General features: G+C 44.8%; 1 protein-coding gene across 1 annotated transcript in view; it reads right to left on the minus strand.

Annotated features, from left to right (window-relative positions):
* The window catches only part of H6PD (hexose-6-phosphate dehydrogenase/glucose 1-dehydrogenase), a 43,507-nt gene that overhangs the window by 12,101 nt on the left and 17,508 nt on the right, over window positions 1-13,898 (minus strand). The window contains exons 3-4 of the mRNA XM_074306349.1: window positions 11,337-11,973; window positions 9,532-9,649 (exon numbers count right to left, since the gene is read on the minus strand). Of these exons, the coding sequence (XP_074162450.1) occupies window positions 9,532-9,649; window positions 11,337-11,957 (739 nt within the window). The 5' untranslated portion in view covers window positions 11,958-11,973. The remainder of the gene's footprint in view (window positions 1-9,531; window positions 9,650-11,336; window positions 11,974-13,898) is intronic.

Raw genomic sequence — 13,898 nt, forward strand, 5'->3', positions numbered from 1 at the left:
GAATTACATGAACTAATGCTAGGTAAAATAAGCAGAACCAAGGGATTATACACAGTTACAAGAAGCAACTTGATGTATTTCTCTTCTTAACAATGTAGCGACACAAGGAAATTCTAACATATTTGGGATGGAAAATATCATCTACATCCAGAGAGAGAATCATGGAGCCTAAATGTGGATCAAAGCAGAGTATTTTCACCTTTTTTTTATTTGCTTGCTTATATGTTTTTTCTTTCTTGTGCTTTTTTTCCCCTTTTTGATCTGATTTTTCTTGCACAGCATGACAAATATGGGAATACGTTTAAAAGAATGGCATATATTTAATCTATACCAGATGGCTTGCTGTCTTGGGGAAGGAGGAGGTAACGGAGGGAGGGAACCCTAGTTTTACAAAAAATGAATATTGAAAACTAAAAATAAAAAAATAAAACCACAGTCCCTGACCTCAAAAAGTTTATAGTTTAATGAGAGACATTACAAACAAACAAATATGTGCAAATAAGCTAAATACAAGATAAATAGGAGTTAGGAGGGGGAAGGCACCAGAATTGAGATGGGTTGCATGAAGCTTCCTGTAGAAAATGAAAGTTTTGTTAGGACTTAAAAGAAGCCAGGAAGCATTTTAAATGCCAAATTGAGGATGGATCCTAGGTTGAAGAGGAAGTCACTGGAGTTCTTTGCGGGCATGAGGGGACTTGGTCAAATTGTGTTTTAAGAAAATTCCTTATATATTCGTTAATTGGAGAATGGCTGAACAAGTTGTATTATATCAATATAATGGAATACTATTATGCTACAAGAAATGATGAGTAGGATGTTTTCAGAAAAGCCTGGAAAGACTTGCACGAACTGATGCAAACTGAACCAACAGAACATTGTGCACAGTAACAGCAATGCTGTGCAATGATCAACTATGACAGACTTAGCTCTTCTCAGAAATACAATGACTGAAGACAATTTCAAAGGACCCATGATGAAAAGTGTTATCCACCTTCAGAGAAAGAACTGATGGAGTCTAAATGTAGATTTAAGCAGATTATTTTCACTTTTTTTCTTAATCTGTATCTTCTTTTAAAATATGACTAATATGAAATATGTTTTATATGGATTGCACATATATAAGGCATATCAAATATCTTAGGAAGGAGGGAAAAGAGACAGAGAAGGATAAAATTTGGCGTTCAAATTTTTTTTAAAAATCAATATTATAGATATCTTTTCATGTAATTGGAAAGAAAAAACACTGATTAAAAGCAATCCCTTAAAGAGTTAAGTTCTTGCTTACAGATGGTCTAAAAGCTGCATGATTTTTGGCATTTGCCCTTAGCTCCTTTACCTGTAAGTTGGTTATCATCACTGCAGGAATGGAAGGGAATCACTCAGGAGAGGGGTCATTTTATATAATTTTTTTTTAAGATCATCTATAAGCAAGAATTTAACTAACAGAACTGGAAATGTGAGATCATTGTCCTTTGACCAACACGGTGACAAGATAAGAGTCAGGAAGACTCATCTTCCTGAGTCAATCTGACCTCAGACACATACTAGTTATAAGAAACTGGGCAAGTCATTTTACCCTGTTTGCCAAACCATTCAGTATCTCAGTATGGAATCACAGAGCATTGCACAAGAATGAAAACAACTAGGTTTACAAAAACAAGCAAACAAGACGGCCCCTGCCCTCAAGGAGAGTTCACTCTAATAGGGAAAGAAAAAATACAAAGAAAATATTAGAAAGAGGAAGGTTTGGTAATGGTCAGGAAATGGAAAGAACATTGAATTTGGAGTCCCCTAGGTTGAAATTCCAGTTCTGCTACATACTAACTAGTGTGACCTGTAGCAAATGAGGCTTCCTCTCTGGGTCTCAATTTGTAAATTGAAAGGGTCAGTCTTCAAGATCACTCTCAGCTCCAGAATCTAATGACCTCAATCCTATCAGTCCTGGTGATTAGGTGGGTGAGTGTGCTATAAATAAAACCAGAAGACAAAATGTCAGTTCAGGAAAGGAAGTAGTCTAATCCCACAGGAAGAATGAGGGATAAATTAAGGATCAATAATTGTGCACCCACGTAAGGACAAGAGAGTGAGAAGGCTGTGAGCATGTGGGAAGGATCCCTAGAAAGGATTTATGGGAGAAAATAGACAAGACCCATCCAAGATAGAAGAGACATGATTGGGTTTCAATCCGTACCAGTGGAAGGAATACCCAGGTTGTTTAACTTCATAGAAGTATGGAGGTATTCCGCCATCTTGGCTCAGAAAGGCAGGAACTAACTCTTGCCATCTCTACTTTTCAAACAGGCACAATAGGGCACTGGCGGTCACAGAGCAGCAGGGAGAGAGAAAAAAAAAAGAAGTTTGTTACCCAGAAATTCTACCACTGGGCATATGCCCAGAGAGAGCAAAGCCAGACCCTATATTTGCCAAAATATTCTGCAGCACTTTTTGTGCTAACTAAGCTCTGGAAACAAACTGGGAATCTATTGATTGAACAACAGCTGAACAAAGTGTGATATGTAAATATAATGGAATATTATTATCTCATCGGAAAGATGGATCAATGAAAAAAAGAGCCAATTTTGAATCAAAGGATTTGAGTTCAAGCAACTATGGGGCCTTCAACAAATTGGGGGTCTTATTTTCCTCCTCTTATATTCACATCCACTCTCAGATATTTAATAGCTTTGCAATCTTGAGCAAATTGCTTTGCTTCTATCTGCCTCAGTTTCCTAAAATGGGGATAATACTAGCACCTACTTCCCAGAGTTGTTACAAAAAGCAATTAAAATCAACTAAGATATTATCTGTAAAGTGTATCGTACCTAGAACATAATAGATACTTATTTTTCCTTCCTTCTTCCCTCTCTCCCTTCCTTCTTTTTTTCCTCCCTTTTTTCTTTTTTTTCTACCTTCCTTTCTACATTCCTTATCTCATTTCCTTCTTTCCTTCCTCCCTCTTTTCCTTCTTTATTTCCTTCTTCCCCTCCTTTCCTTCCTTTTATTCTCTCTCCCCCAATCCTTCTTTCTTTCCTTATTCCTTTCTTCCTTTCTGTTTTCCTTCCTTCCTTTTCTCCTCCCTTCCTCAATTCTTTCTTCTTTCCTTCCATCCATTTATAAAATGAGGGAGTTAAATCAGATGTATAATGTGATGAAATAACAAATACAAGGAATTCAGAGAAGCATGAGAAGACCTGTATGAGCTGATGCAAAGAGAAGTGAGCAGAATCTGTTAAATTATTCCCATGCAATAACTACTACAATGTAAACAAAGAAAACTCAAAATCAAAGCCAAATGAAGAGTTAACTGTGGAGCTCAGTCTGAGTCCCTGAGAAGGCATGAAAGGGCACCTCCTTCCTTCCCATAGGGAGTTGGGGAGAGGAATGGTGGAGAGTCCTCTGTTAAGTTTTGTTAATCGCTCTTTGTTACAAGAGAGAGTTCATTTGGTCAGGGTGATAATTGATCACATATATCCAGAGATGACTATGCTATAGAAACAAAAGGCATAATAAACAAAAAAATAAATAGATAAATGATGAGACTTTTTGATAAAAAATAATCCAGGTCTCCTGATTTCAAGCCAGTACTTAAGTCACTAAGACTGCTATGTCCCAGAAGCACTGCCTGGGGCCATTGTAAGGCCAGCTTAAGGCACAAGGCTGAACTCTAGGAGGGAGGATGGCCCTTAGGGAGCATCTGCTAAGGAAGGATCTGTGATTCAGGACTTTTCCCAATGGCAGCCAGCTCTGAGGTCAATAGGAAACATGCTGACCTGAATGGGGCCCACCTGTGGCTATCAAAGTAAAACCCATCTCTTAATGAAAAATAACAATAATTATAGGCAAAGTATAGCATAAAAAGAAAAAAAAAGTCAAACTTGAAGTTACGAAGTCATGAATTCAAATCCCATTTCTGCCGCCAACTGGCTGTGTGACTCTGGACCATCGCCCCTCATTACGCTTTTGGCAATACTAGAACCATGAAGCCTTCTGAGTTTTGGAGAAAGTGCCAACTGCATCGATAGAGGCGACATGAGGTCAGGGCCCAGTAAAAAGTTTAGGGAACTCAGATGACCTTCTAGCTCTGGATCTATAGTAATGTTAATATTGAGATTTATATAGCATTTTAAAGTTTATCTTATTTTATTTGATCCTCACAACAACCTGGGAAAGTGGGTCCTTTTCCCATTTTATAGATGAGGAAACTGAGGCAAACACAGGTTAAGTGAATTGCTCATTGTCATATAACTAGTAAGAGTTTGAGAATTCGGAATCAGGTCTTTCTGACTGCAATCTAATGGAGGAATACAGACAAACAAGTGTATTCAAATAAGAAATAGGAGAAATGGGAAGTAATCAACACAAAAGGAAACCACTAGAATGGAGGGAGATGGGAAAAAGCTTCCTGCAGAATGTAAGGTTTTGTCTAGGAAGACAGAGATGTGGAGCCAGGAGGTAGAGGTGGGGAGGGAGGAATTCCAAGTCCGGGGAATAGTTGATGAAAATACCTGAAGTCAGAAATGGAACAGCCCACACCTACAATGTGACAAAACAGCGCATGCAAGTTTGCAGTCTCATTGGGCAGTCAGTCAACATTTATTAAGCTTAGTATGAGCAGCCATGGGGCTAAGTGCCGGGATAGATCTATGTTTGTTTTTCTAGTCTGGATCAATGATTTTCTAAGTCAAGGGAGCTTCCTGTATGAAAATTTCCTGTACCAACTGGTTATAGTCTTCGAGAGCTGCCCAGGGCATTGGGAAGTTAAGTGACTTGTCCAGGACTACACGGTCAAATTACGTGGGAGGCAGGCCTGGAACCTGGAACTTCCTGATTCTATGGCCAATAGCCCTCCACCTTGAGTGATATATATTACCATCCCCATTTTTACACAAGGAAATGGAGGCTTGTCCCTGGTCACATAGCCATAAAGTATCAGAAGTGGGATGTCTTAGTGCAGGGATGTCTCCTCCGCACCTCATGGCTCCCAGAACCAGCATCCTCATCCTCACCCCCATTCTCAGTGCTATCACCAATACAGAGAGTTAAGGTTTGCAGAGCGCTCCCCAAATATTCTCTCATTTGTAGACCACAGACATCTTTGGTCCAACCCCATTTTTCTATAAATGATAGATGGGGGCAAGAACTTGCACAAGGTCACCCAGAGTTCCACAGGGATTCGAATCCAGGGGCTAGTTTTCAGGTTCTCCGTTCCTTCCCCTGAGCCACAATGCTTCCTCTGTGCATTTCAGCCTACTACAGACTTCGGCAGAGGGATGTGAAGGGGAGCAGCCTCCACCTTTCCCAGATACCTCCCTGCAGGAGCTCCTGCATAGCATCACCCCCCATGCTCTCCCTCAGGCAAGTTCTCAGGAGACACCAGGTGCCAGGGAAAGCCCAGCTCCTCTCCAGAGAGCTTGAGAGTTTGCTAGGGTGCAGAACAGCCAAGAGACATAATTAGGCAGAGGGAGCACAGTAACGAGGATGATTCATTTGGTCCACAGGATCCAAGTCAAGAGCTAGAAGAATGCTTGGAGGTCATCTAGTCTGGTCCCAGATGCTTCCTAGGCAAGTCTCGGCCTGCCTCAGTTTCCTCATCCATAAAATGAGCTGGAGAAGAAACTGGCAAGTCACTGCAGAATCTTTGCCACAAAAACCCAAAACGGGGTCATGATGAATCAGATGTGACTGAACAACAAAATAAAAGTCCAACAAATGAGGAATCTTAGGGAAATTACATAACTTACCCAATAGCGAGTGTCAGAGGTAGTATTTGACTTCCAGTCTTTATTGCCTCTAAGCTTAATGCAACACTTAACTACCTACCGCATACATGGGCCAAGCTGCCAGTTTCCTTCCCTCCCGAATTGGGCAGTTTTTCTTCTGCTTGCCTCAAACTCCTGGCTCCTAGTTGCCTTCTAAGCCTACAGAAGCACTTTGTGCAGCAGCCTCTTCTGGCCCCATCATTCCCTGCATCTCAGTTCCATCAGCTTTTCAAATAAAAAGCTTGAAAATGATGTCCACTCATCATCGATCAGCTGCCAAAATGATCTCCTGATTTCAATAACTGCCTATGGCTCCCTACTGTCCCCCCACTATTGCGTGAGCTGTTCAGGGACCTTTTGGGTATCTCTGCCTTTCTTCAGAGCCAGTTCCTGGCACAAAGTAAGCATTTAATAAATGCTTGCTGACTGACTGACTGACATCTGCTCCCAGTCTCAAGGTCTCACCACAATGGACAAATCTCACAATCATCCTCATTGATCATCATGCCTTTTGTGCTGTAACAGGCACATGGAGTAATGAATATAGGGTGAATCTTGGAGGCAAAAAGACTGGAGTTCAAGTTTCATTTCTAACACATGGCTGTGTGACCTTGGACTAACTACCTTATGTCTCAGGTCCCCAAGCATCTCTCTAAGTTACCGAGAAGGGATTGATCAGCTGTACTTACTGATGGAGCCCCACACTGCTGAAAACACTGGCTTAACTAATAAATAAATACACTGATAGACAAACAGATAAATAGATTAATGAGCAAGTAACAAAATAATTAGATGAATGAATGACCAAACATATATATATATATTTGTGTGTGTACACACAGACACACAAAAATACACACACACACACATACACAGATACACACATGTCCACTGACTTTTACTCTGCCACATGGTCCTTAATGCAGTAAGAGTTTAGGAGAGAAAAAAAAGGAAATTAGGAGGAAAAAAAAGGGAGGAAAAAACTTTTTGTAAGCCAGAAAACACTCAAAAATTGTCATAGTTATAAAAATATAAATAAAATATAAAACAGTGTTATAAAACCTTCAAGAACTATTGAAAGACATGAATTGTTATTCTGATCCCAGAGTCCCCAAACTAGGTCTCCTGGCTCTCTTCCTCTTTTCCCATGATCCCAAAGCATATTTACAAACGGTCTCTGCAGACAAGGGCTCCCAGGGGTCCTGTACAGAGACCCTTAATGAAAGATTACAAAAGTGAGAGAGAGAAGGAGGAAAGCAGGGGAAGAGAAGAGAGAGGAGGAGGAAGAGAAGGAAGAGGAGGGGGAGGAGAAGGAGGGAGCCAGACAGAGGATGGAGAATGCAAAGCCGGCTCCTGATGGAGGGCAGCGCCCGGGACCCCTGCTCCTCCCCTCCAGCACACACCCAGGGAGGGAGGCTGAGCCAAGAGGGCTTCCTTAGCATGCGGGCCAGGAATACCTCACTGTCTGCTGAGCACTGCAGACTAAATCTGCAGCATCACTGCAGGGGGAGCAGCCATGCTTACCATTCCGCAGCAGCAGCAGCAGCAGCAGCAGCGCCCACACTCCTGGCACTTGCTCACTCGTCCCTGCTCTTGGTGGAAGGAAGGGGATGGCAGTTCCCAGCTCCCACACCCGGGCCTTTTATGGGCAACCAGACTTTGGAAATGGTGAGCAAGAACTAGACCGGCTAAGGCTATGGCAAGAGACAGGGTGAGGAGCTAGGAACAGCAGGGACTTTCCAGAAATCAAGAAATAACACAAGTCCATAGAGGGCTAACTAAGGAACTTAGTGACCTTGGTGATTTCTCTGCTCAAATCTAGGAACTTTCTAAGGCTCTGGGATATGTCTACTGAGATGAAATTCAAGAGAAATAAATGTAAAGTCTCACATTTAGGTTCAAAAATTCAATTTCCCAAGGGGAGGATGGGGCACGACAGGTTAGATAGCATTGATCAATCAACATGAATCTGTTAAGTACTTACTAAGTGTCAGTCAGAGGCAGCGGACAGAATAGTGGATAGAATATTGGACTTGAAGTTGGGAAGCCCTGAGTTCAAATGTGACCTCAGAAACAAACTAGCTGTATGATCCTGGAAAAGTCACGTCGCCTTGTTGGCTTTAATGCACTGGAAGGAAATGGTAAAACACTCCAGTATCTTTGCCAAGAAAATGGATAGAACAGCCCACGGGGTCACCGAAAAATCAGACAGACTAAATAACAAATGTTCCTGACGTTATACTAAGTGCTGAGGATACTGAGGAAAACCAAAAGTGACTCCCACTTTTAAGAATGAACAGTCTAATACAAGAGACAGCATGTTAATGAGTAGGTACAGGGAGAAGGGAAAGTAGATGAAGGTAAATGCACGGGGGGAATTAGGCCCTGGGGAGCAGAGAACAGGCCTCCTACAGAAGGTGGGACCTGAGCTGAGCTTAGGACAGCTGGGGAAACAGAGGCACAAGGAGGGGGGCGGATACCATGAGTCCAGACCGCATGAGCTTTGGTTGAAAGGAACTGAGGATTCTGAGAAGTGACAAAAAAGCTCAGAGATTTGTTAGGTGTCCTTAGCTTGACTTAGACTCCAAGAACACCATTCCCCATCTCTGTGTCTCCACCCTTGGTGCATCACCTCCGATCTCATCACCACCCAGATGGACCAATGCATTCTCCCTTCTGATGGGAGGGCTGGAGGAGAGGGCTTCCAGCCTTCCTGGTAGCTTCATTTTCCAATAAATAGGGGTCCGTTTCCCTCACCCTTTTTAGATTTGTTTGATGTTTTTGTTTTTTGTTTTTGGGGGGTTTGGGGTTTTTTGGGGTTATTCTGGTATACTGTCTTCCCCATTAGATGGCAAGCTCCTTGAAGTAAGGGGCTATCTCTTTTTCTTATTTGTATCGAGCTCTTAGCATAGTACATAGTAGGCATTTAATGTATATTGAATTGAATTATTTGCCTCTATAGTTCCTGGCACTCTGCCTGGCACATAGTAAGCATTTAAAGTATATTGAATTGAATTATTTGCTTCTATAATTCTTGGCACTCTGCCTGGCACATAGTAGGCATTTAATAAATGTCTATTGAACTGTTTCCCCAGCACTTAGCACAGTGCCTGACACATAGAAAGTGGTGATAAATGATTGAACTGAATTGAAAGGCAGGACTACAGAAGAGGGAGCAGCCTTGTTCTTTTGCTAACCCCAGGAGAAAGACGAGGGGCAGTGGCAAAGCTGCCAGTGTAGGCTTGGCGTCAGGACAGACTTCCTAACAGTTCCAGCTGTCCCAAAACAGAACAGTCTGTGTGGGGCGATGGGGGCTCCTGCATCGCTGGGGAGGATTAAAGCATATGGATGACTGCTGAACCCCCGACAACATCTAATTCAGTGGTTCTTTGGTTCAAACTAGCAAAGAGAGGAGAGGAGATTCAACCTATTTGACTCCAAATCCACGCAGCTTTCTCCCTATACTTGAGATCTTCCCATAAAGCACTGGGAGAGACCTGCTTTGCCCTCCAACTCTCTGGGAGGCCTCCTTCTAGACCTTCAGACAACCACGGATGCCAGCTTCTGATTGTTGACAGATTGAAAATACAAGAGAAGACTGGAAGGATCTTCCCAGCCTGTGGTGCTCTTAGCAAAGTCAGCTCTCCAGGCTCCTGGCACCTACACCCCCCCACAGTGGGAGACTCGGATTAAGGAGGAGGGCCAGAAACAGGGAAGACCCAGGGAAGGCCTCTCCCTCCTCCTTCCTTCTCTCCTTCCATCCCTCACTCACCCTCGGCATCCACCGTCTCCTTCATGACAATCTCCACCCTGTCCACGTGGTGCCGGCTCCACAGTCGATCCAGGGCTTTCCCGTTCCGTTCTCGGAAGGGCAGGATCTGCGCCACTGTCTGTCAGGAAAGAAGAGGGGCTTGAGCTCGCCGCACCCATGAGGAGGAAACCAAGGGAAAGCCCCCAAATGCTCCCGATTCCCATCTGGGGATGATCACTGGTCACTGGCATTGGGAGAAGGGCAGGACTAACCCCTCACTAATAATGCTACCTTGTTCTTTTGGTCTGGTCCGATGATGGACTTGGTTGAGGGAACTCCCATGGAAATTCCCTTTACCAATACAGATTAGCCATTTGACATTTATAGATCCTTGAGGTACAAAGAATGGGGCTGACAAATTAAGAGCTCACACAGCCAGTGTTAAACTGTAAGACTCTGCTTCTTAGGGACATGGGCCCCAAATTAACACTTCAAAGGAACCTCAGGGGTCATCTATCCAACCCCTCCCTTTCCCAGATGTCAGATGGACCCAGATAGTGTCAGAGGCAGGACACAATCCAAGGCCTCAGATTCCCAAATCTGCTCTTTCCTTTGTACCAGCACCTCAAAGTTTGGAAGAGCCCGAGTGCAGCCAAACTGAGCTCCTCACTGAACAAACAGAAAGATGAGACCCCGGGAAATCAAGGGATGGATCCAAGATGGCCCAGGTAGCAAAGAGCTGAGATGGAATCTGAACCCGCTCCTCTGCCTCCAGTCAGCCTTTCTCCTTGGTACCACATACCTTCCCCAGGCTAGCCCTTCCTCTCTGTTACAATCTCCCTTTGAGATTTCTCCTTTTTTTTCACACACACTTATTATACTGTATTATATTATATTATACTGTATTATATTATATTATACTGTATTATATTATATTATACTGTATTATATTATATTATACTGTATTATATTATATTATATTATATTATATTATATTATATTATATTATATTATATTATATTAATTTATTATATTATAGATATAATACATTTTCTTCTTCAGTTGTGTCCAACTATTCATGATCCCATTTCAGGTTTTCTGGCAAAGCTATCAGGATGGTTTATCATTTCCTAGTCCAGCTCATTTTACATATGAGGAAACTGAGGCGAGCAGGGTGAGGTAACTTGCCCAGAATCACACAGCTGGTAAGTGTCTGAGGTCATATTTGAACTCCCCACTCTCCAGGCTGGGTGCTCTATCCACCACACCACCTGGCTGTCCATATAATGCATAATATGTATATACATATATATATACACACACACACACACACACACACACACACACACACACACACATATATATATACACACAAATATATAATATACATAAGTATTATATTATAATGTAATGCACATATGTTATAATATATATACTATGTATTCAACATAAGTAATATGTTATATACATATGATAAACCACATAAATAATAAATATTAATAAAATACAAATATTAAATGATAAATTGTTATATACATATGATAAATATCACTCTTATACATGGCCCCAGACATGTATGATATATTGTATCTATATTATAAATAAATACAAATATTTACATATTTATACAGTAACTTTCTAAAAATTTTGAGCACCTAATTCTCTCCCTGCTGCCCTCTCTCCACTCATGCAGGAGGCAAACAGCGGGTATCACATAATTTTAAAGGTTGGAGGCCTGGAAGGGTGAAGAAATTTGTTCAAAGTCACACACAACCTGAGTGGGTACAGAGAGACTACAGAGGGGAGGTCGCCGTTCCGGCCCTTACCTGCTTGCCGAGGTAGTGGTCCACGCGATACATCTCCTCCTCTCGGAAGAAGGTCCCTAGCTCCTTGGAGAGCTCCTGGGCCGAGCGGCGGTCGTGTCCAAAGGGCTTCTCGAGGACCACGCGCAGCCAGGCTCCCGGGCCCGGCCGGCAGCTGCTGTTGATATGCTGGGCGATTTCCGCGTAGGCAAAGGCAGGTACGGAAAAGTAGAAGATCCTCCCGGCCTCTCGAAGCCCTTCCTGCTGCAGTCGGGTCTTGATGTCCTCATTTAGGGCCACGTAATCCTCCGCTGTTTTCAGCTGCCAGTAGCGGCTCAGCTGCAGGAACTGCTCCCTGAGCTGGGCGCAGCGCTCGGGCTGCACGTCTGAGGGGCAGGAGAGAGTCTCCAGAGCCTGGGCCATGAGCCGCTGGCCCTGCTCGGGCCGAGTCAGGGCCGCCCCGTGGAAGCTAAAGCTGTGGCCGTTGCCCGCCTCATCCAGGTAGAGCTGGAACAGCCCCTGCCACAGGTACTTCTTGGCCAGGTCCCCCGTGGCTCCCAGGAGGATGATGGAGACGTGGCCCTGGGGCTCCTGTGCTAAGACAGACCCCAGGATGGAGGCGGCGCAGATGATGACCCTCAGCATGGCGAGACCCAGAGCCCTAGGGAGCAAGGGGACACGAGAGAAGGTCAGGGGCTGGAGAGTGGTGAGTGAAAGCCGTCCAAGCCTTTCCTGCCTGGTGAGGAACTTCCAGGTATCTTTTATAAGCACTTTTTTACCTGGGAAATCCCTCTAGATTTTGTCCTTTCTCAGAAAGCGTGGCTCTGGCTCAGCCTGGGGCCAAGCCCATGTTTGCAGAAGGCAGAGAAGGGAACCTTTCAGGGGCCTCAGGCTGGGTGCTGCCCCTGGCAGAGGCTGTGCCAGGCAAGAGGAAGAGGCAGGCCAGCAGCCACCACCACAGGGCCCGACCCGTCGGTGCACATGGGACAGAATCCCAGGGGTGCAGTTATTCATTCAGGGGTTCCTGGTAGGTAAAAGGAGAGACAGAATCCATCCAAATCCCAGCTCCAAAGTCAGGGCTCGGCTCTGCCCAGCTACACAGTGACCTGTATCAGGACACAATGCACCAACCCAGACGCCAAGGCAAAAAGAGAGGAATCAGGGCAGGGAAAACGGGCTGCTGAGACCAAGCATCATCCAGAGGAAAGGACTCACAACTTGGAGAGTTCCGGTTCTGAGAACCCTTCTAGTTCTGACCTTCCAGACACTTCCCAGCCCTGACCTCCTGGGTTCTAAGGGCCCTCCCAGCTCTGACCTCCTCGGTTCTAAGGGACCTCCCAGCTCTGACCTCCTCGGTTCTAAGGGCCCTCCCAGCTCTGACCTCCTGGGTTCTAAGGGCCCTCCCAGCTCTGACCTCCTCGGTTCTAAGGGCCCTCCCAGCTCTGACCTCCTGGGTTCTAAGGGCCCTCCCAGCTCTGACCTCCTGGGTTCTAAGGGCCCTCCCAGCTCTGACCTCCTCGGTTCTAAGGGCCCTCCCAGCTCTGACCTCCTGGGTTCTAAGGCCCCTCCCAGCTCTGACTTCCTGGGTTCTAAGGGCCCTCCCAGCTCTGACCTCCTGGGTTCTAAGGGCCCTCCCAGCTCTGACCTCCTGGGTTCTAAGGGCCCTCCTGGGTTCTAAGGGCCCTCCCAGCTCTGACCTCCTGGGTTCTAAGGGCCCTCCCAGCTCTGACCTCCTCGGTTCTAAGGGCCCTCCCAGCTCTGATCTCCTGGGTTCTGAGGGCCCTCCCAGCTCTGACATCCAGGGTTCTAAGGGTCCTCCCAGCTCTGACCTCCTGGGTTCTAAGGGCCCTCCCAGCTGTGACCTCCTGGGTTCTAAGGGCCCTCCTGGGTTCTAAGGGCCCTCCCAGCTCTGACCTCCTGGGTTCTAAGGGCCCTCCCAGCTCTGATCTCCTGGGTTCTGAGGGCCCTCCCAGCTCTGACATCCAGGGTTCTAAGGGTCCTCCCAGCTCTGACATCCTGGGTTCTAAGGGCCTCCCAGCTCTGACCTCCTGGGTTCTAAGGGCCCTCCCAGCTCTGACCTCCTGGGTTCTAAGGGCCCTCCCAGCTCTGATCTCCTGGGTTCTAAGGGCCCTCCCAGTTCTGATCTCCTGGGTTCTAATTTCTCTTCCTGGATCCATAAGAACAAGTGGTATACAATAAATGCTTAATAAATGCTTCAACAAAGGAATGAAAGTATCTCTAGTACTTAGCATACAGTAAGTGTCCTGCCATAGGGTAGATAACTAATAAATCCTTGTTAAAGAAATGAATGAAAAAATATCCCCAACACTTAGCACAGTACCTGCCTTTGGTAGGTGCCTAATAAATGTTTGTTCAAAGAAATGCATGAAAGGTGCTCCTAATACTTGGCACACTGCCTGGCATCTAGTAAGTGTTCAATAAATGCTTGTTAAAGAAATGCATGAATGGGATCCCCAACACAACAAAGAAACTGACATCTAGTAGATGCTTAATAAATGCTTGTCAAAGGAAAACATGAAAGGCATCCCCAACACTTATCGCGTGCCTGGCCTCTAGTTGGTGCTT

This window comes from Sminthopsis crassicaudata, chromosome 3 (genome assembly GCF_048593235.1).
Source record: "Sminthopsis crassicaudata isolate SCR6 chromosome 3, ASM4859323v1, whole genome shotgun sequence".
Classification (NCBI taxonomy): domain Eukaryota; kingdom Metazoa; phylum Chordata; class Mammalia; order Dasyuromorphia; family Dasyuridae; genus Sminthopsis; species Sminthopsis crassicaudata.